The 27707-nt window shown below is 40.5% G+C and overlaps 1 protein-coding gene across 13 annotated transcripts in view; it reads left to right on the top strand.

The window, feature by feature from the left end:
* Nucleotides 1-27707, top strand: part of YAP1 (Yes1 associated transcriptional regulator) — a 109255-nt gene that overhangs the window by 9003 nt on the left and 72545 nt on the right. For all 13 annotated transcript variants that reach the window (XR_011558935.1, XR_011558937.1, XR_011558936.1 and 10 more), the window contains exon 2: nt 7531-7754. Coding sequence is in view for 9 of the 13 variants with exons in the window: in XM_070749688.1 (XP_070605789.1) it covers nt 7531-7754 (224 nt within the window). In the remaining 4 variants the exon portion in view is untranslated. The remainder of the gene's footprint in view (nt 1-7530; nt 7755-27707) is intronic.

The following is a 27707-nucleotide window of genomic DNA, read 5'->3' on the forward strand; positions in this document are numbered from 1 at the left end:
GGCGGCAGCTCATTCAGAAATTTTTCTTTACATTGGAGTTTCCCTGCAAAAACTGGCCAAGAGAGAGTAGTAGTGGTGGAGTAGTAGTGGTAGTATGCACATCTCACAGCCGCCCCTCCCCATCCCCTCTGCCTTACCTCCCACCCACAAATTGTGCCCGAACATCTTACCAGCATCTGGCAGTTTCACTGTTTCTTCGCATGGGTTGGACTTAGCATTCAGATTGGATTATCCTCGTCCAATCACATTGAGAACTGAGCCTATCAATCACTTTGAAAGTCAACTCCGGCCACAATCCTGGCTCTTCCTCCAGTTTAGACTCAGTCCTTGATGAGGTTGGATGTGGATCCTAAATAAGAGCCAGCAGTGTGCAGCAGCTTCCAAAAGAGCCAACACAGTTCTAGTTTGAATAAACAGAGGGATAGAATCAAGATCACCTGAAGTGTTAATACCACTTTATAATGCCTTGGGAAGGCCACACTTGGAATACCGCATTCAGTTTTGGTCACCACGATGTAAAAAGGATGTTGAGACTCTAGAAAGAGTGCAGAGAAGAGCAATGAAGATGATTAGGGAACTGGAGATTAAAACATGAAAACGGTTGCAGGAACTGGGCATGGCTAGTTTAATGAAAAGAAGGACCAGGGGAGACATGATAGCAGTGTTCCAATATCTCAGGGGCTGCCACAAAGAAGGAGGGTAGGACAAGAAGCAATGGGTAGAAGCTGAACAAGGAGAGAAGCAATCTAGAACTAAGGAGAAATTTCCTGACAGAACAATTAATGAAACAAGTTGCAAGTTGTTCCATTGATTAATTGTTCAATCAGGAAATTTCTCCTTAGTTCTAGGTTGGTTCTCTTCCTTGTCAGGAAGTTGTAAATGCTCCAACATTGGAAGTTTTTAAGAAGAGATTGGATAACCATTTGTCTGAAGTGGTATAGGGCTTCCTGTCTAAGCAGGGGGTTGGACTAGAAGACCTCCATGGTCCCTTCCAACTCTGTTCTATTTTTAGGTCCCACAGAGTGGGCCTTCTTCGGGTCCCGTCAACTAAACAATGTCGGTTGGCGGGCCCCAGGGGAAGAGCCTTCTCTGTGGCGGCCCCGACTCTGGAACCAACTCCCCCCAGAGATTAGAACTGCCCCTACTCTCCCTGCCTTCCGTAAACTCCTTAAAACCCACCTTTGCTGTCAGGCATGGGGGAACTGAAGCACCTCCCCCGGGCATGTACAATTTATGCATGGTATGTTTGTGTGTGTGTTTGTTAGTAAATGGGGTTCTTTTTAAATCTTTTTAAATCTTTTAAATTTATTTGGATTTGTCATGAATTGCTGTATCTTGCTGTGAGCCGCCCCGAGTCTGCGGAGAGGGGCGGCATACAAATCTAAATAATAAATAAATAAATACATTCTATTCTATTCCATTTGCCTCTTCTGATACTGGAATTCCACTATGACAAACGCAAATGCTAGACTAAGATGCTTGATATGAAAGTAGATTTTTTTAATTTTCCTATGATCATTGAGTCATGAGTTGATGCTTGATTTTATATGGAAATAATATAGACAAAATTGAAAAAAAATAAGTTTATTTGAAATGCTTTTACATTCCATTTATGCCTTAAAAGGCACATTTCAGTTATATTCTGTAAAATAATTATTAGCTATTGTTTATATAGCAAAAAGGAGAGAGTGCTTCAGCAACTCTGTCAAATATTTATGTGACTAGTTATATCTTTTTAAGAGGCTTTTAACAGCAGAAGTATTTTAAAAAGAAATATTTTATTATTTATTAGATTTATTTGCCTGTCATCTCACTTTGAAGTGACACTGGGTGGTTTACAGTTTAAGATGCTCAAATCATAGTTCAAAAAAATCTTTGGCTTAAGTGTTAATTCACTTGCCAGTTGCAAAATGGAAAAAAAATCTAAACTTTTAAGTCATGGAATTGTAAGTGGAGACTGTTGCTTTATCACCTTTGAACTTTAGCCTAATAAAAGCCTGACACATGCTTTCCATGTGGGCTGAGTTTCTCAGTATCTGCTGTGACAACTATGAAAAACAATTTATTCTTTATATAGAAGCAAAAAATTCTTCAACAAAAGTATTCTGCTTTTCCCAAATAATTCAGATTTGAAATGTGAGGGCCATTCAGTTTGCTTGGAAAATAGGAAGGAAAGTGGTTTGGTTTGGATGAGAAATTGCTTTAAATGAAATTTAAAACATGTGAAACAGATAAAAATTGTTGCCTGAATGGTATTAATTTTGTCTACATTATTGAACGGACAATTTAATTCTGTGTTATGCCCCTTAAAACCTACAGAAATGTATGTGTGTATAGTATTCTGTTGCACGGGGTGGCAACATTTTCAAGCAGCAGGCTCACTGTTGCACAATTCCATTTAAACACAGTATTCAAAATTAAGCACTCCTGTGAAGGCAGAGCCAAATCCTATATAAGAACTAAAAAAAAATAAATTACAATTTTAAAAGTCAAGTCCTTTAGCACCATCTAGTGGTTTTATCAATGTAGCAGTGCCTATAGGCGCTGTATTGTTGACCCCTTTTCCTAGGACCTAGGTAATCCAGTGGGGAGTAACCTACAGCATTTACACACTAACACTGGTTGAAGATTGTGTGCTGAAATGCAGACAGGTTTCTGGGTTAATTAAATCTGATAGAAGTAATAAAAGTCTGGGTTGATTGCAGCAAGAGTCTCTTTACATCTCTGCAGCCAAGCTTTCTAATTTGCACACATCAATTGTAAAGACTTTCAGTTGTGCAGGTAGTTCTTAACTTACAATCCTTTTTTCTGAGGACAGGTTTGAAGTTTCAATGACCTTGAAAAAAGTGATTTATGACCATTTTTCACACTTAACAACCATTGCAGCCTCCCCATCGTAATGCAATCAAAATTTGGACGCTTGGCAACTGGCATGTATTTATGACAGTTTTCATGTCCAGGGTCATGAGATGACTTTTGCGATTTTCTGACAAGCAAAGTGAATGGGAAAACCAGACTCCTTTAGCAACTGTGTTAGTAACTTAACAACTGCAATGACTAATTAGTTAAGTTAGTAATTTAACAGCTATGGCAAAAAAATGGAGCCAAACTCACATAATGTCTTGCTTAGCAATGAAAAGTTTGCACTTAATTGTGGTGGTAAATCGAGGATTACCTGAATATCAACTTTAGGCATATATCCAAATACAGTATAATTCTCCTTAGCCCTTGTTTGTTTTTGAAATTATCTTTGAAAACTCCTTTCCTGTTCAATTGGCGAATTCACTTTTGAAGAGGTTTCTATAAAGGTTTATTCAAGTAGGGTTCGGATAAACAAATCTACTGTATTTATTAATTTGAATAATCCAAGAGACAATTTCTTGTCTGTAAAGTCAGACCACAATGAATTGGTACAGTAGTGGGTTTCAGTTATCTTTGCTATCAGTTCGCTGTTAATATTTCCTTAATTCATCATACAATAACAAGTTATTTCCATGAAGCAGATATATGTATGTTTGGTTTTTATATTAATGGATTTTTAATCATTTCTAATACCAAATTACTATTGTACACTGTTTTATTGTCGCTGTTAGCCGCCCTGAGTCTCCGGAGAGGGGCGGCATACAAATCTAATAAATAAATAAATAAATAAAATATGTTTAGGCAATAATATGATAGAAATACTGACACAGACAAGCTAGTAAATATACAGTGGTACCTCAAGATACGAACCCCTCGTCTTACGAACAACTCGTGATACGAACCCGGGGTTCAGCAAAATTTTGCCTCTTCTTACGAACTTTTTTCGAGTTACGAACCTGCGTTCGGAGACAGCTGGGAAGCTGCGCGGCTCTTTTAAAAGGTAACAGCCGGGCGGCGGGGCTTCCCAGAAGCCTCCCGAACGCCGGTTCGTAACTCGAACAAAGTTCGTAAGAAGAGGCAAAATTTGGCTGAACCCCGGGTTCGGTTCGGGAGGTTCCTGGCAAGCCCCCCAGGCCGGCTGCGACCTTTTAAAAGAGCCGCACCGCTTCGCAGCTGTCTCCCGAAGCCGAACGCGGAAGTTCGGCTTTAGCGTTCGGCTTCAGGAGACAGCTACGAAGCGGCGCGGGTGTTTTAAAAGGTCGCAGCCGGCCTGGGGGGCTTGCCAGCACCCCCCCTAACCCGGGTTCGGGGTTCGGGGGGGTGCTGGCAAGCCCCCCAGGCCGGCTGCGACCTTTTAAAACACCCGCGCCGTTTCCCATCTGTCTCCTGAAGCCGAACACGGAAGTTCGGCTTTGCCGTTCGGCTTCAGGAGACAGATGGGAAGCGGCGCGGGTGTTTTAAAAGGTCGCAGCCGGCCTGGGGGGCTTGCCAGAACCCCCCCGAACCCCGAACCCGGGTTCGGGGGGGGTGCTGGCAAGCCCCCCAGGCTGGCTGCGACCTTTTAAAAGAGCCGCGCCGCTTCGCAGCTGTCTCCTGAAGCCGAACGGCAAAGCCGAACTTCCGCGTTCGGCTTCAGGAGACAGCTGCGAAGCGGCGCGGGTGTTTTAAAAGGTCGCAGCCGGCCTGGGGGGCTTGCCAGCACCCCCCCGAACCCCGAACCCGGGTTCGGGGGGGTGCTGGGAAGCCCCCCAGGCCGGCTGTCACCTTTTAAAACAGCCGGAAAGCCGTTTTTTTGCGGGGGGTTTTTTGGTTGCACGGATTAATTGACTTTACATTGTTTCCTATGGGAAACAATGTTTCGTCTTACGAACTTTTCATCTTACGAACCTCCTCCTTGCACCAATTAAGTTCGTATCATGAGGTATTACTGTATGTTCTACTTGTATGGTTTAATATGATCTGCTGTGAGCTTTAACAACCGGTTTTGGATGTTAACATCCTTAACAACTCTAGTGCAATTTTTTTCCATAGTTATGCATATTATTAATGCAGTTTAAGAGGCAGTTTCATCAATCTCCTTTATCTTAGTGCCTTAAGTATAAAATCAAATATGTCGCAAAACATTTGTCTGATATGTATTATTCCAATGCTTTAGTTGTAGTTCATACTTTTCTCAGACAGTTATGTTGCTGTCAAATGCTGATGGGAGTTTTAATCTAATAAAGCATAAATGGATGGCAGAAACTTAAAGAAGCTTATGATGTACTAATTCTTTAGCATATTTGGAAGGGGGAAAAAGCGATAAAAGTAAGCTAATTTTCCATAACTCTTCTTTGGAATAAATATGAACATATTTTTTTTAAAAAAACGGACAGATCTTTTAAAAACTTTTATACTCAGTCCTAGAATTCGTTAGGTCATTATTAATTTTAATAGTTATTTATTTTTTTAAAGGAAAAATGCAATCCTGTTGCTGACAGTAAGAATAGTGTATGGTTTACAAATGGGACTGAGTATCATTTGAGCTAAATACACATGAATATAATATTAACATTAATTTAATGGGTTGAATGCATTTGCATTTTTCCCTTTGGTTAAAAAGTTCTTGATCCTGCGAAAGACACCCCCTCCCCCCTTTGGAGAAAGTTGACTCCGTTCTCACCAATTTCCTCTGCAGCCCTCCAAAATCAGCTTGGGGGGGGGGGGGGCTGAGAGTCTCTCCAGAACAGTATGGAATGTGGCACAGAGAAAAGGGTAATTGATGAAAATTGCTTCCCTATCTCCTCCTGCTAGCTGAGTTCTCCATTGATTCAAAGAGTTGTCTGCAAACAGAAGGATTCCTTCTGCTCCTGGAAGGGATTGTTGGTTATAGTTCACAGCTGTGACTTAATTCCGCCCCCTCCTGAGATTTAAGGGAGGTGAGGGTCCTTCCAAGACCTTTTGTGCAGATGAGGAAAAAAGTTTCCCTAAACAGTCTTCATGACATCTGTTGAAAAGTGGCAGAGGAACGGAGGTGCTTCATTAGATATTTTTTAGAGCTACAGTATTGCTTTTATTTCTCCTTGAGGCTGTTTAGAGGTATTAAAGGCATTTTTTTCCAGAAGAGTACCTGATATGCAGATGGCTACCATGACGAATCTTAAAGAATTTCTTTAACACATTTTCATAACCCATGGTGCAATCTTCTAGACAAAAGAAAATAAAACCCCTCTGTTGGACTGTAATGTCATATGTTGATAAAAACCTAGGCCCTAATATATTTATTAATCACCATAATACTTTATTCTGTTGTTGTTCCTGCTCTTCTTCCTGTCTCTTTCTTTAACATTGTACAGTGGAAAGCCATTGTGATGTGAAAAGGTTTTGTGGATTATTTTCCAAATAATTTTTTAAAAGGCAACTTTTGACCATTTTCATTCAAAATGCATAGTAAAAGGAGTAAAGTCGGAAGAACAGAATGATTCGCCCTGCTTTAAATCATGCTTTGCTTTCTTTTCCTCCCCCTTTAAATCTTTTGTCATCTGGAATACATTTTAGGAAAACCAGACATGTATTACTGTTTGCAATGTGGACCTCGTTTGTCCCATTCTGTAATACTGTTTAAATAGCTTTCACAGCTGTCTCTAAAGTCCTTGATAAAGAAGTGGGACAAAGAAGAGAAAAGCAGTGGGAAAGGAAAGAAAAAAGGAGATTGACTCAGGTATTCTGAGAAAAGAAAATGAGTATTTCAACATTCTAAGAAGCAGTTATGACTATGTGGGTCCATGGGGAAAAGCCAAAATCTAAAGCTGCATGATCCCTCTATTAAGAGCAACTAGATTTTATTTCTGTTCTCTTCTTGTGCCTGACAGAATGCAGAAATAAAGAAACATTAGTGTTTCTTTTATCCACAAGTCTGGGGAATAATTTGGCTTGTCTATAAAATGAATGAAACCGTTTCTTAGTGTTTGGAAGAAATTTGCACTCTCAAAATATACAGTATAAATTTTCAGAATCGGTTTTTCTAATCTATGCAAAGCATCCCCCCGAGTTCCATAAGAAGCAACCATAGGTATCATTTGATAAAAATAAAACAACCCCAAAGATATAAAAGTTCTATATAACCCAATAGTAGTGTTTTTGTAAATGATACAATTGTTATACAATTATTTCCATTCTGCTCTACAGTGTTCCCTCGATTTTCGCGGGGGATGCGTTCCGAGACTGCCCGCCAAAGTTGAATTTACGCGAAGTAGAGATGCGGAAGTAAATACACTACTTTTTATTACTTAGATTTGTATGCCGCCCCTCTCCGAAGTAAATACACTACTTTAAGCCTTCCCTTAACACTTTAAACCACTAAATTACCATTTCCCATTCCCTTAGCAACCATTTAGATTATTACTCACCGTGTTTATTTATTAAAGTTTATTTTAAAAATATTTATTAAAGGCAGACGAAAGTTTGGCGATGACATATGACGTCATCGGGTGGGAAAAACTGTGGTATAGGGAAAAAACCCACAAAGTATTTTTTTAATTAATATTTTTGACAAACCGTGGTATAGACTTTTCGCGAAGTTCGAACCCGCGAAAATCGAGGGAACACTGTATTTGTTAGTGTTTCTTTAGCATGCTATCAATGTATTGGGTACCTAGATTAAATAATTGTTTAATTCTGTTTTAACAGGCCAGCACAGATGCAGGAACGGCAGGAACCCTAACTCCTCAACATGTTCGCGCTCACTCTTCTCCAGCTTTGTTGGGGACAGTTTCTCCAGGCGCACTTACTCCATCGGGAGGTGCACCCCCTCAGCATCTCCGTCAATCATCTTTTGAAATCCCCGATGACGTGCCCCTACCACCAGGCTGGGAGATGGCAAAGACACCTTCCGGCCAGAGATATTTTCTGAAGTAAGTTAAAAGTATGAAAGACGGGGATGGGAAAAGGCGAAAGATGTATACGATCTGAAGAGAAACCAGAGTATGATTGTGCAGAGCTATATAAGCTAACACAAGAATTAAGGAATAAAGACGAATCATGTTATTATGAGGTTTGGAAGGAATTTTATAACTGGGTGGATAAGAGAAAACAAGGATAATAGCTGTATATGAGAAATTTATATCTAAAACTATAAAAAACATTTAAACATATGTCAAAATCAGATATAGTGAAATGCCGTACAAATTTGGTTACACATAAAACCGCTGGTGTTATAGGCCGTAGAAATATATAAGAGTAAGAACTCTCTAGGTAACAGTTCGGGGAGGGGGGGGAAATGTTATATAGAAACATAGAAACATAGAAGATTGATGGCAGAAAAAGACCTCATGGTCCATCTAGTCTGTCCTTATACTATTTCCTGTATTTTATCTTAGGATGGATATATGTTTATCCCAGGCATGTTCAAATTCAGTTACTGTGGATTTATCAACCACGTCTGCTGGAAGTTTGTTCCAAGGATCTACTTCTCTTTCAGTAAAATAATATTTTCTCATGTTGCTTTTGATCTTTCCCCCAACTAACTTCAGATTGTGTCCCCTTGTTCTTGTGTTCACTTTCCTATTAAAAACACTTGCCTCCTGAACCTTATTTAACCCTTTAACATATTTAAATGTTTCGATCACACACACACCTTTCCCTTCTGTCCTCCAGACTATACAGATTGAGTTCATTAAGTCTTCCCTGATATGTTTTATGCTTAAGACCTTCCACCATTCTTGTAGCCCGTCTTTGGACCCATTCAATTTTGTCAATATCTTTTTGTAGGTGAGGTCTCCAGAACTGAACACAGTATTCCAAATGTGGTCTCGCCAGCGCTCTATATAGCGGGGTCACAATCTCCCTCTTCCTGCTTGTTATACCTCTAGCTATGCAGCCAAGCATCCTACTTGCTTTTCCTACCACCCAACCACACATCACCATATATGTTTTGTTGTGGGATTGTTTTTTTTTTTATCTCCTTTAAGACATTCTGTACAAATAGCAAAATCAAATAAGTATGTAACAAAATGATGTATTATGCAATGTCTTATTTTAATGTGTATATATTTAATAAACTTTTTTCTATAAAAAATAAAAAAGAAAGACTGGAATGGGAAAACTAGGGTGCTGGCAGTTTTGGAACAGCATTTGATTGAATTCTTATCTTTTGCTGAATCTATTCATCCAAGATGTAGAAAATGACAACTGTCTGAAAAGGTTGTGCTTAAGCAATATGCTTAAATGATTTATATTCAAAAGCCCTAGATCAGTGATGGTGAACAAAGGTGGCACATGGAGCCATATCTGCTGGCAAGCGAGCCATTGCCCTAGCTCAGCTGCAATGTGTATGTGTGTGCCGGCCCGCTGATTTTTGGCTCACACGGAGACTCTTGGGGGGTGGGGGGTGTTTTTGGATTTCAGAGAGCCTATGGGGGGATGGGAGAGGGCATTTTTATCTTCCCCTGGCTCCAGGGAAGCCTTTGGAGCCTGGGGAGGGTGAAACATGAGCCTCCTGGGCCCACCAGAAGTTAGGAAACAGGCCATTTCTAGCCTCCAGAAGGCCTCTGGGGAACGGGAGAAGCTGTTTTTGCTCTTCCCAAGCATTGAATTATGGATGTGGGCACTCAGGCATATGCGATAGCATGCACGCACGCTCTTTCGGCACCTGAGGAAAAAAAGGTTTGCCATCACTGCCCTAGATGGTTTGTCATCTGGGTTTTTGAAGGCACCATCTTTCTGTTCCAACTTTTGGCTTGCTTGTGTGATCCCTGAGAAAAATGCCACCATAAATATAGTTTTATTTATTGTCTTAAGTACCAATGAAAATATTGAAATGCATCTTAGAAAGTATGAATTGGTTGTGGTGGGTATGTATGAGAATAGGAATCAATAGGTAGGAATCCATTTTAATTTGATTATAGTTGCATACTATCCTGATGGTAAATCAGGAATGAAAGAATCAGAAGGGAGTTTCGAACTTTCCGAGTAAATGTGATTCGGAAGACAGAAAAATACTCTTGCTGGGTGACAGAAAATAGACTTATTCATTATGAGTTAAATGAGCAGAATCTCATAAGATGACTGAAGTATCTTGCAAAAACATCTTGGACTTTTTCAAAAGTGATTCCTGAGAAAATTGTCAGGTATCTCTAATGGGTGAGCTCCAGCCAATTGAGAATTAGATATTTGTTTCTCTTGAATGATGTGAGGCCAGAGAAATTACTGTGCCATAACTCGGGATGAATATATCCTTGGCAGACGGGATGGTATGTCTCAATCAAATAGTAGTTGCTGTCTGTAGAGGATGCGGATTAGAGATATTGTTCTGGGCAAGAGTTTTGCAAGAGATTGGCAAGTTGCATTTGGAGAATTGTACTTCCAATAGCAGCTTTTCATTTTAGGATAATGTGCTCTCTGGGATCATATAGCGCTCATTATTTTGTGCAGGGCAGAGTTTGGTGTGAAAGTGATGAAGATATCCCTTTCTGTTGGGAAAATTGGACCACAAGTCCTTAATTTGACAGTAATAATTTGCAGAAAATTATGAATTACTTTAATGAATTTATATATATCTACGAAAACAAATACAGTAATACCTCATGATACGAACTTAATTGGTGCAAGGAGGAGGTTCGTAAGACGAAAGGTTCGTAAGATGAAACATTGTTTCCCATAGGAAACAATGTAAAGTCAATTAATCCGTGCAACCAAAAACCCCCCGCAAAAAAAGGCTTTCGGCGACTGCTGGGAAGCCGCGCGGCTGTTTTAAAAGGTGACAGCCGGCCTGGGGGGCTTCCCAGCACCCCCTGAACCCACCGCTTCCCATCTGTCTCCTGAAGCCAAACGGCAAAGCCGAACTTCCGCGTTCGGCTTCAGGAGACAGCTGGGAAGCGGCGCGGCTGTTTTAAAAGGTCGCAGCCAGCCTGGGGGGCTTTCCAGCACCCCCCGAACCCCGAACCCGGGGTTCAGAAAAATTTTGCCTCTTCTTACGAACTTTGTTCGAGTTACGAACCGGCGTTCGGGAGGCTTCTGGGAAGCCCCGCCGCACGGCTGTCACCTTTTAAAACAGCCGCGCGGCTTCCCAGCAGTCTCCGAACGCCGGTTTGTAACTCGAAAAAAGTTCGTAAGAAGAGGCAAAATTTTTCTGAACCCCAGGTTCGTATCACGAGTTGTTCGTAAGACGAGGGGTTCGTATCTTGAGGTACCACTGTATGTATGTATGTATGTATGTATGTATGTATGTATGTATACAGTGATCCCTCGATCTTCGCGATCTCGATCTTCGCGAAACGCTATATCACGATTTTTCCCACCCGATGACGTCACTCTCTTCCTTTCTCATCTTTCTTTCTCTCTCTCTTTCTCTATCTTGCTTCTTCCTCTCTCACACTCTCTTCCTCCCTCTCTCATCTCTTTCTTTCCTTCTCTCTCTTTCTCTATCTCTCCCCCTCTTGCTCTCGAGCGGCGGGCGGGCGAGCGGCGGGCGGGCAGCAGCGAGGAGCCGAAGATCGGGGTTTCCCCTTTGCGTGGGCGGCGGGAAAGACCCAGGGAAGGTTTCTTCGGCAGCGCCGCAGCAGCGAGGAGCCGAAGATCGGGGTTTCCCCTTTGCGTGGGCGGCGGGGAAACCCCGATCTTTGGCTCCTCGCTGCTGCGGCGCTGCTGAGCAGATCAGCTGCTGGGCGGCCGAAGAAACCTTCCCTGGGTCTTCCCCGCCGCCCACGCAAAGGGGAAACCCCGATCTTCGGCTCCTCGCTGCTGCAGCGCTGCCGAGCAGATCAGCTGCTGGGCGGCCGAAGAAACCTTCCCTGGGTCTTCCCTGCCGCCCACGCAAACTTCACCATCTGCGCATGCGCGGCCATGGAAAAAGGGCGCGCATGCGCAGATGGTGTTTCTACTTCCGCACCACTATATCGCGAAAAATCGAGTATCGCGAGGGGTCTTGGAACGTAACCCTCGCGATACTCGAGGGATCACTGTATATATATACCGTGTTTCCCCGATAGTAAGACCCCCCCGATTGTAAGACATATGGGGGGGTTTCAGGGGGGTTGGCTAATATAAGCCATACCCCGAAAGTAAGACATATGTCTTACTTTCGGGGAAACACGGTACTAAAAGAGGCGCTGGCGAGGGAGCTTCGCGCCCAGGAGAGTCTCCCAAACCCGGCGCGGATAAGGACTCCTCGGCCGGCGGAGGAACCGCGGCGGCGGCAGCAGGCTCCGGAGGGAGCTCGGGCGGTGGCGAGAAGACGGGATTCCGGGTGCCGAGCGCCACCTGCCCGCCGTTCACGCCAAGGACAGGCAGCCCCAGTTCCAGCACCTTGGCCTGCTCGGCCAGCCTCTTGCCCAGCGGGAAGAGCAAAGGCGGCGGCGGGAGTAGTGGAGGCGAGGCGGAGAAGAAAGAAGCGGCGGATAGCTGGCGAGGCGCCGACTAGAGGGCTGGACCCCGCCGCTTTGCCGCCGCTCCCGCCGCCGCCTTTGCCTCTTGCCCGGCGGGAAAGGCGACGAAAGGGGCTATCGGGTCCCTTCCAATTGCCCGGCCGGCGTCGCCTTAGTCAGCAGCGGAAAAGCAAAGGAAGCAGCAGGAGAAGCGAAGTTCTTGAATGGGGGCGGCGGCCCTTGATCGCAGCCGATGAGGTTCGGCTTACTAACTATAGCACGAAGCTTGGAAACTTCAGCCTGATGATGGTGAATGTGATTTCACCGAAACATCGCATAAACATGCAAAATATTACACAGGGCAAAACCCGAACTCAGAACAATCTACATACATATACCCGTGAAAATTTACTAAAACAAATATATATATATATATATATATATATATATATATATAATATAGAGAGAGAGAGAGAGAGAGAGAGAGAGAGAGAGAGAGAGAGAGAGAGAGAGAGAGAGAGAGAGAGAGAAAGCTGTCTAGAGATACCAGGCTTATTAAATAAATAAGTAAATAAATGAGTGAGTGAGTCAGGAAATGAATGAATGAATATGAGAAGGCAAGCCAAAACGGTATGGATATTTATTGGGCTATTTGGAGACCCAAGGATGATTGAAAATAATAATTCTTGGCTAACAATAAAGGATGACAGATATCATTTGTTTCAAAGACATGGTTTAACATAATTTATAAAGGGGAAGGATCTAAAAATGCTTGATGGAGTGAAGAGGATGCTCGATGGAATTATGAAATGAAAATAAACTTGGATGGAAAAATAGATGTCAGACTGTAATTATTGCAAAAACGAGGATTCATTCAGAGAAAGTTGCCAAGAATGTCATAGTGAGCAAGGAATGGTTAGGATTGGTCAGCTTTTTCTTTGCATTATTTCCATTATATCTGTCACCTTTCTTGCTAAAATACTTTTTCACATACATGTCAGTGCACTTAGCCAAGTGATAACTTAAGCTAGCAGAGATAGACAATGTATAGTTAGGGTTTGCTTTTATTCTGCATAGATTCCTAAAATTGCAAGAAGTTGTCCACAAATTGGTGTCCAGTTGACCTTGTTGTGTTGCAAGGAACAACACAAGCAGATTAATAATTCCTTCCTTATAAGGGTATTTATTGTTTAAGTTATTTCATAAGAGCCAGGGTCTTCCACAGTGAGTATCATAGCTGACTGGTGATTTGAGAGTTGTACTCCCTAGTCCTAATTCAGTTCTATCCAAAGTGTCTTTGTAGGTTTGTATTGGTTTAGTTCCCTAGGCTTAACACTTTACTTTAAAAAACAACAACCTGGTCTCTTGTAAATACATTGAATAGAAAAACGTATTGCATTGTTATACTGGACAGCCTTTTGAGAACATTTTCTGCTGGTTTGAACTGTTTGCATCAATTGCTAGTTACAAATAAACTCTTTAGCCTGAACTAGCAACAGTTTTGGGCTGCAAGAAGGTTTAGTGGAAATAAACAATGCAGGCCTGCTCAATTTGTTGTACTGTACTTGGTGATAGGTCACACAGTTAAACAAGACATGCTTTATTGCGGAAGAATCAGAGCATTGGCACATCCAGTTAATAAGATTAGGTAATAAGTAATGGAAAATAGCTTTGCTTAAACCCTAGGTAGAGAATAATGGAGCAGATAAAAGATGCTGTAAAATACACCAGCCATTATATAGCTAAATAACAGGTCGAACTCAAACATTTCTGCAACCATTAAAAATCCCTGGTCCTAAAGCAGGGGTGTCAAACGTGCATCATCACAGCGGCATCACCTGACATTGGGACTTTCCCTCCCTTTGCTAAACTGGGTGGGGCCAGCACATGACACATCTGGTCCAGGAACGGCGAGTTTGACACCCCTATTCTAGAGACAGTACAGTTCAGTGGGTATAAAGGCCAGCTTAGACAAAATTGTGGAAGATATTTCTGAGTGAATTACAAACAATTATGAACATCATAAAAAGAAATTCTGAAAGTCTTTCCTTGACAATTTGAAGTGGAGACTTCTACCTTTGCCAGCAATTCACTTGGGAGTTTGACATATCTATGTGCATGCACACATGACACCTCCCCTCCTCAACTTTCAATAGGCCTGTTTATCACCTTCCCCAGTCTCCAGAGGCTTTCTTAGACTCTGGGGAGGGTGAAAACGACCAAGATCCCACCAAGAAAGCTATGCATGGGTTTTTAAGCTGTTTTGGGTGTTCATCACGGGTTTTAAATTGTTTTGTACTGTTTTTTATTGGGTTTTATATTGTATTTTATGTTCATTTGGTTGTGAGCTGCCCAGACTCCTCTGTCTGTCTGTCTGTCTGTCTGTCTGTCTGTCTGTCTGCCTGCCTGCCTGCCTGCCTGCCTGCCTGCCTGCCTGCCTGCCTGCCTGCCTGTCTGTCTGTCTGTCTATATCTATCTATCTATCTATCTATCTATCTATCTATCTATCTATCTATCTATCATCTATCTGTCTGTCTATCTATTTATTTATCTACCTACCTACCTATCTATCTATCTACCTACCTATCTACCTATCTTCTTCTATGTAGAGCTGTAATATGCATTGAATTATACCAAACATTATTTTACTAATAAATGAAATTAAGGATTTTTGTGATAGTTTTCAACATTATGAAATTGTCTTTTCTGTGATAACGATCGCTTCTAATCTATTGGGGACAGATTGTTCAATTTTCCAAGTTTTCCTTGAGTAATTTGCTTAGAACCTTTACTGATTCTTTTTCTGGTCCTTGCCATGTTTCTATAAATTCAATCAATGTTAATTTTAGTTAACATTAATGTTCATTCAATTTCATTGTTACTATTTGCAGTTTTAAATGTTTTACATTGTTTTTATTGATTGTAGGTGTGAGAGATTTGTGTAGCTTTTGAACTTGGTTATGATGAGAATGTTTACCTGCCTTCATTTTCCAGTACTAGAGCTTCTTATAAATTCAAAATGTTTTCTTAATGCTGACACTACAGAATTTTAGTGTACGGTGTTCCCTCGATTTTCGTGGGTTTGAACTTCGCGAATAGCCTATACGACGGTTTTTCAAAAAATATTAATTAAAAAAAATACTTTGCGGGGTTTTTTCTATACCACGGTTTTTCCTGCCCAATGACATCATACGTCATCGCCAAACTAATAATTTTTGCAAATAAATAACAAAAAAAATAATTATTGTTAATAAATAATTATGTTTATAAATATCAGGATCACTAAGTGTCTTATTCAACGGTGAGTACCAGTAATAATGATGAGTAAATGGTTGTTAATGGAATGGGAAATGGTAATTTAGGGGTTTAAAGTGTTAAGGGAAGGCTTGTGATACTGCCCATAGCCAAAAATGGTGTATTTACTTCCGCATCTCTACCTCGTGGAAATTTGACTTTCGCGGGCGGTCTCGGAACGCATCCCCCGCGAAAATCAAGGGAACACTGTACTCTTTCCATCCTTCTTTGATCTTTTCTGAATCGGTTACTTTATGTCCCTTGAGATCTTTAACATTTTCTGAGTTTGAACATCTTTAGGCAGATACCCTCTATTTCTTGTCTGTTTCCATTTTCAGATGTTGTAGTATAAGCTCCTTGTCTCTTCTACCAACTGTCTGAAATAGCACATTTCAGAGAAGTGTTTCCAGAGATCTTTGCCTTTCTCAGCTTTGATTTGTTTTTCCGTCTTGAAATTTATTTATTTAATTTCTATTCCATATTTATTAGATTTATATCTTGAAATCCACTCTGATTTGTACTATTTTTTTGTCTATGGCAGTCTCTTTTTACATTCATCAGAAGTTTCATCTGATCTAGAATGCAGTAGTGTGTGCAGTAACAGAGACACAATGATACATACATGTAATGTCATTGCTACATGATCCGCAATGGTTCCTAGTAGATTTCCAGCATGGTATGGCACAGTGGTGGGTTCTAAATTAGATCACCACCGGTTTGCATGCTTGAGAGCGCAACACTTCTGCGCAGAAGTGTTCCGGGTGGGTGAAGCGTCCCAGGCGGGTGGGTAGAGCTTCCTGCTGTTGCCGCTACCAGTTCTAAGAACTGGTTTGAACTGGGAGCAACGCACTGCTGGTGTGGGATGAGATTACTTGCAAAACTGCCTATTCCAAAGGGTACTATTAGGTCTGGTCTCAGAGGTGCTTTTTCAAAAAGGCAACTGGGCTTTCTTTGTTTCTGCTTGAAGACGTTTTGCTTCTCATCTGAAGAACGAACTGTAGAAGCTTCTTGGATGAGAAGCGAAAGATCTTTTCAAGCAAAAACCACAAGAAGTCCAGTTGCTTTTTGAAAAATCACCTTTGGGACAAGCATAACCTGACTGACTGAGAATCTCCATAAATATAATGTCTGTGATTACCAATTGCCTTCAAGTCCAATTGAAGGGATAAACAATTGGGTATAAACCTTGGTTCAAGGAAATGACGGGACGATGGTCAGTACATATAAATAGATACTCATGTGAGGCCTATCCCAGGTTTATGTGACATCAGTAAGTGATTCTGTTTTGCTTGACATAAGAAATATATTATTGGAGTTGAAACAAGACCACTCTTAAAGGGAATCAAACATTTTGTTTTCTTAGGCCTTTGAAACTCTTTTATCTTTGTCACCACCACCACCATCATCTGGTTGTTAGTGGGATTTCTTTTTTTACTGTAATCTGTAAACTGTTGGTAAGGAGTTAAAAATTAATACATTACTAGCTGCATAATTGCCATGAAATTGAGTTGTGCCTTAAGGAACCATTTACTTGATTCTTAGCCTGGCCATAACTATATTTCTTAGCACAAAATATAGGAATAATTAATTGCTTTACAAGTGTTGTAAAGTTTAAGTCACTTAAACATATTTTATATCTAACATAGATATTACAAATTCTTACTGGGAAATGATTTGGGGTTGAAATGAACAGCTTTGACCTGTTACATGCACAGCTATTTACAACACAGAAGTACAGTATTTACAACTGTGTCTATTCACCATTATTATAATATAATATACAGTATTAGGATTATTTTGCACGAATTATTTCTTTGATGGTCTGAAAACCTACTATGGGGTGATGATTTTTAAAAAATCAAGAGACTATAAAATGGAGAATCTTCGGGGTATCTTTTCCAGGCAGTTTGTTCCAGGATCAATGCCTGGCATTTCTTGATAAGACAGACTTCCACCTAAATCCTTCTAAAGCTTAGAGTCCACTCAAACACTGCTGACCTGATTTAGTGCAAGATAGTCGTGAGAAATCAGATTATGTTTTTATTTTGTTTTAAACATTATTTAACATGGAGGTTAATGTTTTTAACTTCGATCTAGGATATATATTTTATCAGCTACATATTAAGACTTTTTGGCCAAGACAGTTACCTCCTTTTAAACAATGCAATTCTTTTGCACGAAAGAAAGAAAGCAAAGTTTTGCAACAGATGTTTTTTTTAAAAAACAAATCGTGGTCCTGCTGGTGAAATCAGAACACATTTTATTATGACTAGCCCTTTTTTATTATTGCTACTGAAAAGATTGCTCTCCGCCCTCAAGAGAGGTGAGTTTGGGTTTTGTTCTTCCCTCTCGCTCTCTCGCTCCCTTCCTCCCTCCCTCTGTTTTTTTTAATTGGTATCTACTTCAAAGGCTCATGTTTCAGTAAGAACAATAAAGAAAGGGAGACTGGAAAGTACACACAAGTCTGGCAAACTCATCTGCATGAGCACGATCATTTGTTCCCAAACAGACATCCAAAGTCAATGATTGAAAGAGCTGCTAGCTATGAAGGATGTGCCTTGAAGGGAGGAGGTGTGTGTGTGTGTAGAAACAAACCAGGTTGTTAGGAAGAAAAATAAAGACTGTACTTTTTTTTTTTAATCTCTCCTTGCTAGGTCACATGCTATTTATAAGCTGGCTCCCCCCCCCCTTTTGCTTTGAGAGAATGTGAAAACAACTATAAAAGTTTTACTAAGGCTTAAAGAAGAACACTCATAAATCTGTATGAACTACAGTATAAGTGATTTCTGGCTTGCTTTGAAATAAGAGTCGGCCAACTGGTTTTCGGGACTTTGCCACGCATGCATGGGGTGGGGTTAATACAGAAAACCCATGCGCATGCTTGGGGGTGGGAGAGCATGGGGTCATGTGCGTGGGGGCACATGCGGGTCCCGCACGCATTACATTATGGGTTATAAGTGAAAGGAGGCATATTAGGCCCAAAATGAGGCATTGGGGGGGGGGGTGGCTGCCCCGGCCCATTTTTGTTTTCAGGAGGCTGCAGGGAAGCCAAAATGGGGTGCGGGGGGTGTCGCATGTGCCTGCATGGGGGATAGGGGAGCACCGGGGGGGTCACGTGTGCATTCACAGGAGGCAGCGGATGGTGTCACCCACGCATTGCATTATGGGTACGGGTGTCCGCCTGTCGCTTGCGTAGGCGTGCACTTTTAGCACACAACAACAAAAGAATTAGCCATCACTGATATCGAATAAGGAACTCAACACGCAACCCTGTGGTGTACGAGTGATAATAATAATAATAATAATAATAATAATAATAATAATAATAATAGCGACAACAACAATTGATCACATCCTCAGCGTCTACAAGAAAATTGCATAGATGGACTATAAACAGAGGCACAACTACGTGGCCCAGATGCTTCATTGGAATCTGTGCCACAACTACCATCTACCAGTGGTAAAGAACTGGTGGGATCATAAACCTGAGAAGGTAGTTGAAAACAAACATGCCAAAATACTTTGGGACTTTTGAATTCAAACTAACAAGGTTTTGGAACACAATACAACAGATCTCACGATTGTGGAAAAGAAAAAAGTGTGGCTTACCAGGTGACAGCCAAATTGATGAAAAACAACAAGAAAAACGTAGCCAACATCAGGATCTTAAAGTCGAACTACAGTGACTCTGTTATAAACCTGTACAGGTGGTCCCAGTGGTAATTGGCACGCTGGGTGTTGTGCTAAAAGACCTCAGACGGCATTTGAAAACAATAAACATTGACAAAATCATGATCTGTCAGTTGCAGAAGGCCACTATACTTTGGATCTGCATGCCTCATACGAAAATACATCACACAGTCCTAGATGCTTGGGAAGTGTTCAGTTTGTGATATTGTGATACGAAATCCAGCATATAATTCTCATTTGCTGTTTATGACTTATTATTATTATTATTATTATTACTATTATTATTATTATTATTATTATTATTATTATTATTATTATTATTATTATTATTATTATTCATGCTTGTGTAGGTAATTCTTAACTGTTAAAAATGATTCTTCAGTTGTAGCAAGCAATTAAAAGTAGTACAGTGGTACCTCATGATACGATCCCCTCGTCTTACGAACAACCCGAGATATGAACCCGGGGTTCAGAAAATTTTTGCCTCTTCTTACGAACTTTTTTCTTTTTACGAACCCGCCACTGCCGAGAAGCCCTGCCGCCCGGCTGTCGCTTTTTGAAAAAGCCGGGGGGCTTCCCAGCAGCCTCCTGAACCCGAACTCCAAACCCAAACTTCCGGGTTCGGCGTTCGGGAGGCCGCTGAGAAGCCCCCAGGCTGTTTTAAAAGGTGACAGCCGGGCTGCGGGGCTTCCCAGCAGCCTCCCGAACGCTGAACCCAGAAGTTTGGCAAAAGCAGCCGAACTTTTGCCGAACTTCCGGGTTTGGCGTTTGGGAGGCTGCTGGGAAACCCCGCTGCCTGGCTGTCACCTTTTAAAACAGCTGGGGGGCTTCTCGGCGACCTCCCGAATGCCAAACCCGGAAGTTCAGGTTTGGCGTTCTGGAGGCTGCTGGGAAGCCCCCCGGCTGTTTCAAAAGGTGACAGCCGGGCGGCGGCGTTTTTTTGCGGGGTTTTGTTGTTGTTGCACGGATTAATTGACTTTACATTGTTTCCTGTACTTTGTATGATACTCCTGAATTATTTGAACTTGATCTGTTTTATTCAATTTGAATTCTGGATGCAAAATAGATTATAGCTTTATTCCATGGTCATCTACAGCTACATTATAACAAAAAAAAAGATGTAGCAGTAGTTCACTGCTTGTTCTTGTGAATTCTTTTAAAGGGTGTGCCAAAATTTGGATATAAATGTTTGGGTATTTCTGAGAGTTGGAAAGAAAATATTTCATGAAAGTAATGTTTCCCAGAATAAATAAATGCAAAATAGACCTGAGTCTTGAGTTTTGATGAAGACTTTTTCATGAAAAAAGGTAACCAATGTTCAAAATATGTAGTCAGTTTTTCTTTTTAATTCATTCATTTGAAAATAGAACCTACTTTCTGCCTGAACAGAAAAAAAAATCCCTATGTTTAAACAGAATGGAAAATTAAAAGAACCTATAAAGCCTGGAAACAATATAGAATAAAACATTTTAATTTATTTTTCATTTGTTGAGATTATAGAAAATGTACAGAAATAAAGTGCATTACTGGTTCTATTGGAAAAGAGAGATACTTATGCATCTGGTGCAATACCAATAGATGATTTGGTGTGTGTACTGTCTGAGACAGGTATCAGTTATCTTGTTATTTTGGAATTTAGTCTTATATTATCACTTCATCCTGGTTTTGATCCAAGGTATGATTTTAAACATTCATGAAGCAGCCCAGGGGTGGGTTCTAACTTACCTCACCACGGTTCGCTTCCAGTGTGCACATAAGCCAAAAACAAGAACTGGTTTGTGGGCGATTGCTCCCAGTTTAGATAGCGGAGAGAAATTCCCACTACCAAGTCTGTAGAACTGGTCCGAATCAGGAACAACCCACCTCTAAAGCAGTCTTATTTAAGATAGGCAGATCCAGTATAAATCTGGTTGGTACCTGTTGTGATTCAGCCTGAGGCTCCTCAGGGACCGGCTGGATCTCTGCCGGATCCATGCCCAGAGGAGGAGGACAGTGAACACGAGGGGGAGGACCAGGCAGACGGGGGAGAGGAACGTCAGGAAGAGGAGGAGGGAGAGCAGCCTGAGACCCCCGGGGGGGGGGCTCTCCCCAGCTAGTAGCCTGGATTCATTGGATGAAGACGCACAGGCTATAATAGACATGAGGCAGCGACGAGCAGCTCAAAGACGGGGCCAACTAGAAAGGTATTTCCATCCCTGAATTGGCAACAGCTGGGTTTGGGTGTGGTTCTCCTCAGCAGGGTTGAAAAGGCAGGCCCGCCCTTACAGTCTTGTGGAGAGTTATCAATTGGGAGTCCTGTGACCTTGCTTCGATTCTCGGCATCTCTGATCTTGGCTTGTGGCCTAGAAGGCTGGAAGACTTGGGGGAGGCGTGGGTTTTATTATCTCCAGCGTTGTTTTTGCCAGCAAGAATCCTGTTTTATTGCCTGGCTTTCGTGAAACCTCTGTGAAGCTTCATAGTGTTCCTGTCTGTAAGAACAGTTTTTGTTACCTGTGTTTGCTTTGAATTATATAAACTGCCTTTGCTTTTTACCAGTGTGTCTGGATACTCTTTTTGATTGGTGTTGGCGTCTGGGGGGACCCAGACAGAACAGTACCCAAGTAGACTTCCTGTACAATCCGTCTTTCTTGTCTTGAACTCTATCTTGAAAGTAGCATAAAGAACAACTATGTAATTAAATTCAGTAAACAACAGACAAATGGCAATTTGCTATTTCCCTTAAACAATTTATAATGTCCATCACTTTTCCTCCCCTTCATAGAAATTATGCTGTGATTTTCTAATTACAGCATTTAGTTTTTTATCTAAGAAGTGGGATAAAATTAATTTTAGAATCCCAATTTAACTTGAACATTCTAAGGATGCAAGTTATTAGCTTCTTCTGCAACTTCTGACATCTTTGTTGATGAGTAAGTACTGCCAGATGCACAGCTTTTGTTTTGGAGAGCTATTTCCTGTTTTTCCATAGCACGCTCGTTTTGCATATTTCTCTTATGCTGATGTGAGATAGTTGCCATTGCACAGATGGGAGCTTTGTGAGAATTTTGTATTTGGGATCATAGTATGACAGGAAGAGCAAGGCATAAAGCTTGTTAGCAAGTCTCTTCCTGTTATGACTGCTTACATAGTCTAACCTAATTTTAATTTCATGGTTGAGACTTGCAAATGAAGCTATAAGTTTAGGATCTTAAATGAAATTCATCAAACAAATATTGAATTTTTATTCTTTTTTGGCACACAGAGCACAGTGCATGTTAATTTGAAGATTTTTTTTTGAAGATTCATTGCCCTCTATTAGGAAAGGAGTGTTTTAAAAAGTTTAGAGGTCTACACCAGGTGTATGACGAATTTGAACACAGGCATATATATACTACTTTCCAAATGCTTCCTGGTGGCCAGCTGTGGGTTGACACTGCAATGAACTATGAAGTACAGTTTTGGCTTCATCCTGCATAGTAAAAAGAAGGCTTTAATTATCAACAGATGATTTTTCAGAACTAGGTCTTCAAGAGAAGTAAAAGGGTTTTTTTTTTCCTTTGGGGGAACTTATGTGCATTTTTTAAAGCAATCAAAATTTAATGGTTTGATTTTATATTTTCATAAATTGAATTGCACATTCTCACAATGCTTGTTTAATCATATATTGTGATGAGGAAACGGTTACTGATTATCCCTGCTGTTAGCTTTCTCTACAGGAAACGTTTCTTCCAAAGAGTTTGTCAACAACTTCCTTTTTTTCTTTTTCATCTGGTGCATAGCTTCCTAAATGAATATCTAATCCATCTTCAATTGATGTCTGGGTTCTCTAAAACAGTGTTTTTCAACCAGTGTGCCGCGAGACATGGTCAGGTGTGCCGCGAAGCTCAGAGAAAGCAAACGAGAGACAGCAAGCAAGAGAGAGAAAGAGAAAGCAAACAAGAGAGAAAGCAAGCGAGAGAAAGAAAGAGAGAGAGAGAAAGAGAACAAGAGAGAAAGAAAACAAGAGAGAGAGCAAGAGAGAGAAAGAAAGAAAGCAAGAGAGAGAGAGAGAAAGAGAGGGAGGGAAGGTAGGAGAGAGAAAGACATAGAGGGAGGGAGGGAGAGAGAAAGAGAGCAAAAAAGAAGAAAGAAGGGAGAAAGAAAGAGGGATGGAGAGAGAGAGAAAAAGAGGAAGGGACAGAAAGAGGGAGAGAGAAATAGAGCGAAAGGGAGGAAGAGAGAATTTTTTTTGTCCAATATTTTTTTAGCCGCCCCCCCCCCCCCCCAACTCAATGTGCCCCATGGTTTTGTAAATGTAAAAAATGTGCCGCGGCTCAAAAAAGGTTGAAAATCATTGCTCTAAAAGATGTTTAAGATGTCTGAAATAGCATAGGGTTTCTTGCCTAAGCAGGGGGTTGGACTAGAAGGCCTCCAAGGTCCCTTCCAACTTTCTTATCCTGTCCCCATCACCTCCCCATTTCTATTCTAAATGTTGATACACCCCTAAGTAAGTACAGTAGTCCCGCGCTATACCGCTCTTCACCTACTGCGGCTTCACTTCATCGTGGGTTTCTGAGGAAGTCGATCGGCAGATTTAAACAGCCCGCCGAACTCGATCGGCAGGTTTTTCCAAAAAAAATATATCTAAAATTGCAAATACTGTATTTAAATACTGTATATAAAATAAATACTGTGTGGGAAGGGTTTATAAACACTTAAAACAATGAAAACTTACCAAACAATTACAATATAAATACTTAAATAAGTACTATCAGTCGATAAATTCCCCATCGCGGATTTCACCTATTGCGGCCAGGTCTGGAACGTAACACCAGCGACAGGTGAGGGACTACTGTACTAATATATTGACAAATTGTTCTACTTTTAGTGAATCAGTATTGGATTGAATATAAGGCGTTCAGTCTCTTTAAAAAAACAAGAGGGGAGGCATACAAATCCAATAAATAATAATAATAACTATTTAGTAGAAGAATTTCATAAATAGGCAAAGTCACAGTTTTATGTCTGGAAAGGACAATGATTACATATCAGAATCAGCCAACTGATTTATGACTTTTTGTAGAAAACTGATTTATGATGTATAGAAAATTGGCATTCTAGGTTGAAAGCTGTAGCCTCTTCAAGGTGTTCAAAAAGTAATTGTGGAGGAGATCCCATAATGCATTCTGTAGTCCCATCTACTTCTTTCCAGGTTCTAAATTAGCTAAAAAGACCCTCACTTATATTGTTATTATCATTTGATTTTCAGAATTTATTTATAGTTGGAAACACTATGCATTTAACATGGGTAAGGAGCTACTTGGATGGTTGGTTGTGTGCAAGGTAGCTGAACCAGGATGACAGCTCACGTGCCCACAGAGGGAATGCTGTGTGCCACCTGTGGCATATGAACCATCGATTTGCCATCACGCTTCTAGGTATTCCAACATAAGACCTCTAGTTGAGGGATGCAATTCAGAGTTCTGGTTTTAAACCCCTCCTCCATGGCTTAAAATTTGGGAATTGCCTAATCTCGCTTGAGGTCTATGGGCTGCTACTTCCAGTGGCTTCTGATTGTCGAGTAAGGTTTCTAAGAGTAGTCTCTCTCTGGATTCTTCTCCCTAGGAAGATTCATTATTAAGGACTAGAGGGACAAGACTTCTCAGTCTCAGCTCTGCATTCTTTGGAGAATCATTCCCTTCCCTTGTTAACCTTTTTTTTAAAAAGCAAACCTTTAAAAAACTGTTTTCAGAGAACTTTGTGTAGAGTAGTACAGAGATAATCTTGAAGAAGGAATGCAAACATCAGCTCATTCCAGAGAAAGAGGAGGGAAGTAGAAAAAAACTCAAAATTTCCTTGCTTTGATTTTTGATGTAAGAAGAGCGGAGAATAATTTGGCGAGGCTGTATTAGCCATTCCAGGTAAGCCAAGTTAGGGTTTGGATACCAGAAGAAGTACTAGAAGTCTTCTTTACTCTTGTAGGTATACAATACAGTAAGAGTATCCTTGGGAGTGGATTAGTTTTGAGGGGCAGTACATTATGATTATAGATAGTTCTCAATTTACAACCACAATTGGTAAATAAGGCGGTGATTAAGTTGTGCCTAATTATATAACCAGTTTTTACCATGGTTGCTAAGTGAATCAGGCTCTCATTAAGTGAACCCAATCCTCCAAACCACTCCCATTAACAGTGTCAGAAGCTAGCTGGGAACTTCACAAATGGTGATTACCAGTACTTGATCCCGGGATCCTGCAACCATCATAAATACATGCCGGTTGCCAAGTATCTAAATTTTGATATGGAATGCTGTGTCTGTCATAAGTGCAAGGACTGGTCATAAGTCCTTTTTTTCAGTGCCATAATAGTCAGTAAATGAATGTTTGTAACTCGAGGACTAACAGTATATGTTAAGTTTGGAGTTGCCTGTAAATCATAGCAAATAAATTTTGTGGGTGTGTGTATAAATACACATAAATACATAGATATATTATTAAATAATAATATATATGAATATAGCATACTATTTCAATACAGTGGTACCTCTACCTAAGAACCATTTTCTACTTATAACTTTTCTAGCTAAGAACCGGGTGTTCAAGATTTGTTTGCCTCTTCTAAAGAACAATTTCTCACTTACAAAACTGCCCGAAACTGTAACCGTAAAAGGCATGGAGAAGCCTCCGTGGGGCCTCTCTAGGAATCTCCTGGGAGGAAACAGGGCCGGAAAAGGCGGGGAGAAACCTCTGTGGGGCCTCTCTAGGAATCTCCTGGGAGGAAACAGGGCCTCCACCCTCCCTGTGGTTTCCCCAATCGTACACATTTGCTTTTATATTGATTCCTATGGGAAAAATTGCTTCTTTTTACAAACTTTTCTACTTAAGAACTTGGTCACGGAACAAATTAAGTTCATAAGTAAAGGTACCACTCTTCGGAGAGGGGCGGCATACAAATCTAATTTATTATTATTATTATTATTATTATTATTATTATTATTATTATTATTATTATATAATACTTTCTGTTTACAGTGAAACCTCATTTTAATATATCGACTGGCGGTAGGGGTTATGCAATGTCTAGTAAATCAGAGTATGTCATTATACAAACAACATACGCTTAGTCTGTGGCCTGTTACATATAAAATCTGTGGCACTGAAGTTTAAAAAATTATGGTATCATTGTACAGTGTTGCTGCCAAACTCTTTTAATCAACACAGAAACTGAGATAAAGGAAGCGTGATTAAACAAAACAGTCTTATTTCCACCCAAGTGAGATGTTAATCTCTTTAAAGGTTTTGTCCTACAGTTGCAAAATACTGTTGTGGGTAGCATAGAAATCTGACCAAATAAATAAAATAAATACATTTTTTGTTTATGCAATGATCTATGATTACCAGCAAGCATAGTTTAGCAATTCAGTAATCATAAACCTGTGTCTTTCTTCAGTAATTATCAGATGATTTTAACCCAGGGGTGAAATTCAAATTTTCCCTACCGGTTCTGTGGGCGGGGCTTAGTGGGGGTGACAGGAAGGATACTGCAAAATCTCCATTCCCACACCATTCCGGGGCCAGCCAGAGGTGGTATTTGCCGGTTCTCCAAACTATTCAAAATTTCCAGTACTGGTTCTTCAGAACCTGTTGAATTTCACTCCTGGTTAACCACCAATGAATTCCTAGACACATCTTTACTTTTTTGGCAGTATAACAGAAGTAATATGCTATGATCTTTTTCTGAAGGGTATGGGGGAGAAATGATGTTTTAAATAAATGTTGCCACTTATTCACTCTTTCTATAAATTTATTCTATCATAATTTGTGCATTATAGATGAACAAATCCTTGTTATGCTACACTTTCTATATCTTTCCCTAAATCGTATAGAACGGATGCAAAATATTTTTGTTTGGCTTACTACCAGACCTCTTGGCTAGAAAATGATGTTCTTATAATTTTTATATGCTGCTTTTCTACTGATACAGGAATGAATAAACATTGGCCTTTGAAGTGCTACTGAATTAGAATTTTTACCAGTCCCAGCAGATGCAGCTAGTAGTAAGGAAATTGAAAGTTGCAGTAGATTATGATGAATGATACTAGATGTGACTGCCCATCTCCACTGTTGTTCTACATGTCTGTTTTAAATGGTTGTTCTTACATACATGTGAAGCAAAAGGTTTTGCTGTAATCTCATTTCTCAAATGTTCTGTGGACACTGCTGAATTAATGGAAAAATATGTATTAAATGTAAATTAGGTAGTTTTCCAAAATTAATGTTCTATTTGCAGAAAGGGGCATTTGCCTATTTTTGTAAGTTTTCTAGTCAGCGAGGATAGAGTTTTGGTCAGTGAGGGAGGCTCAATGAGTAGGCAGTGACAGAAAGATTAGTATGCTAAATAAGATACTACCTTAAAAAGAAATTGATTAATAGTCTTAGTGGGAGTTATTTTGTTGGGTAGCTGCCTACAGTAAAAGCGAAGAGAGCAAAGAAACAATTCTGAAGAAATATTTCTGGATTCTTAGGTTATATGAGGAAAAGAAAAGTGAAATATATTGTCCC

The sequence above is a fragment of the Erythrolamprus reginae genome, chromosome 4 (genome assembly GCF_031021105.1).
Source record: "Erythrolamprus reginae isolate rEryReg1 chromosome 4, rEryReg1.hap1, whole genome shotgun sequence".
Lineage (NCBI taxonomy): Eukaryota > Metazoa > Chordata > Lepidosauria > Squamata > Dipsadidae > Erythrolamprus > Erythrolamprus reginae.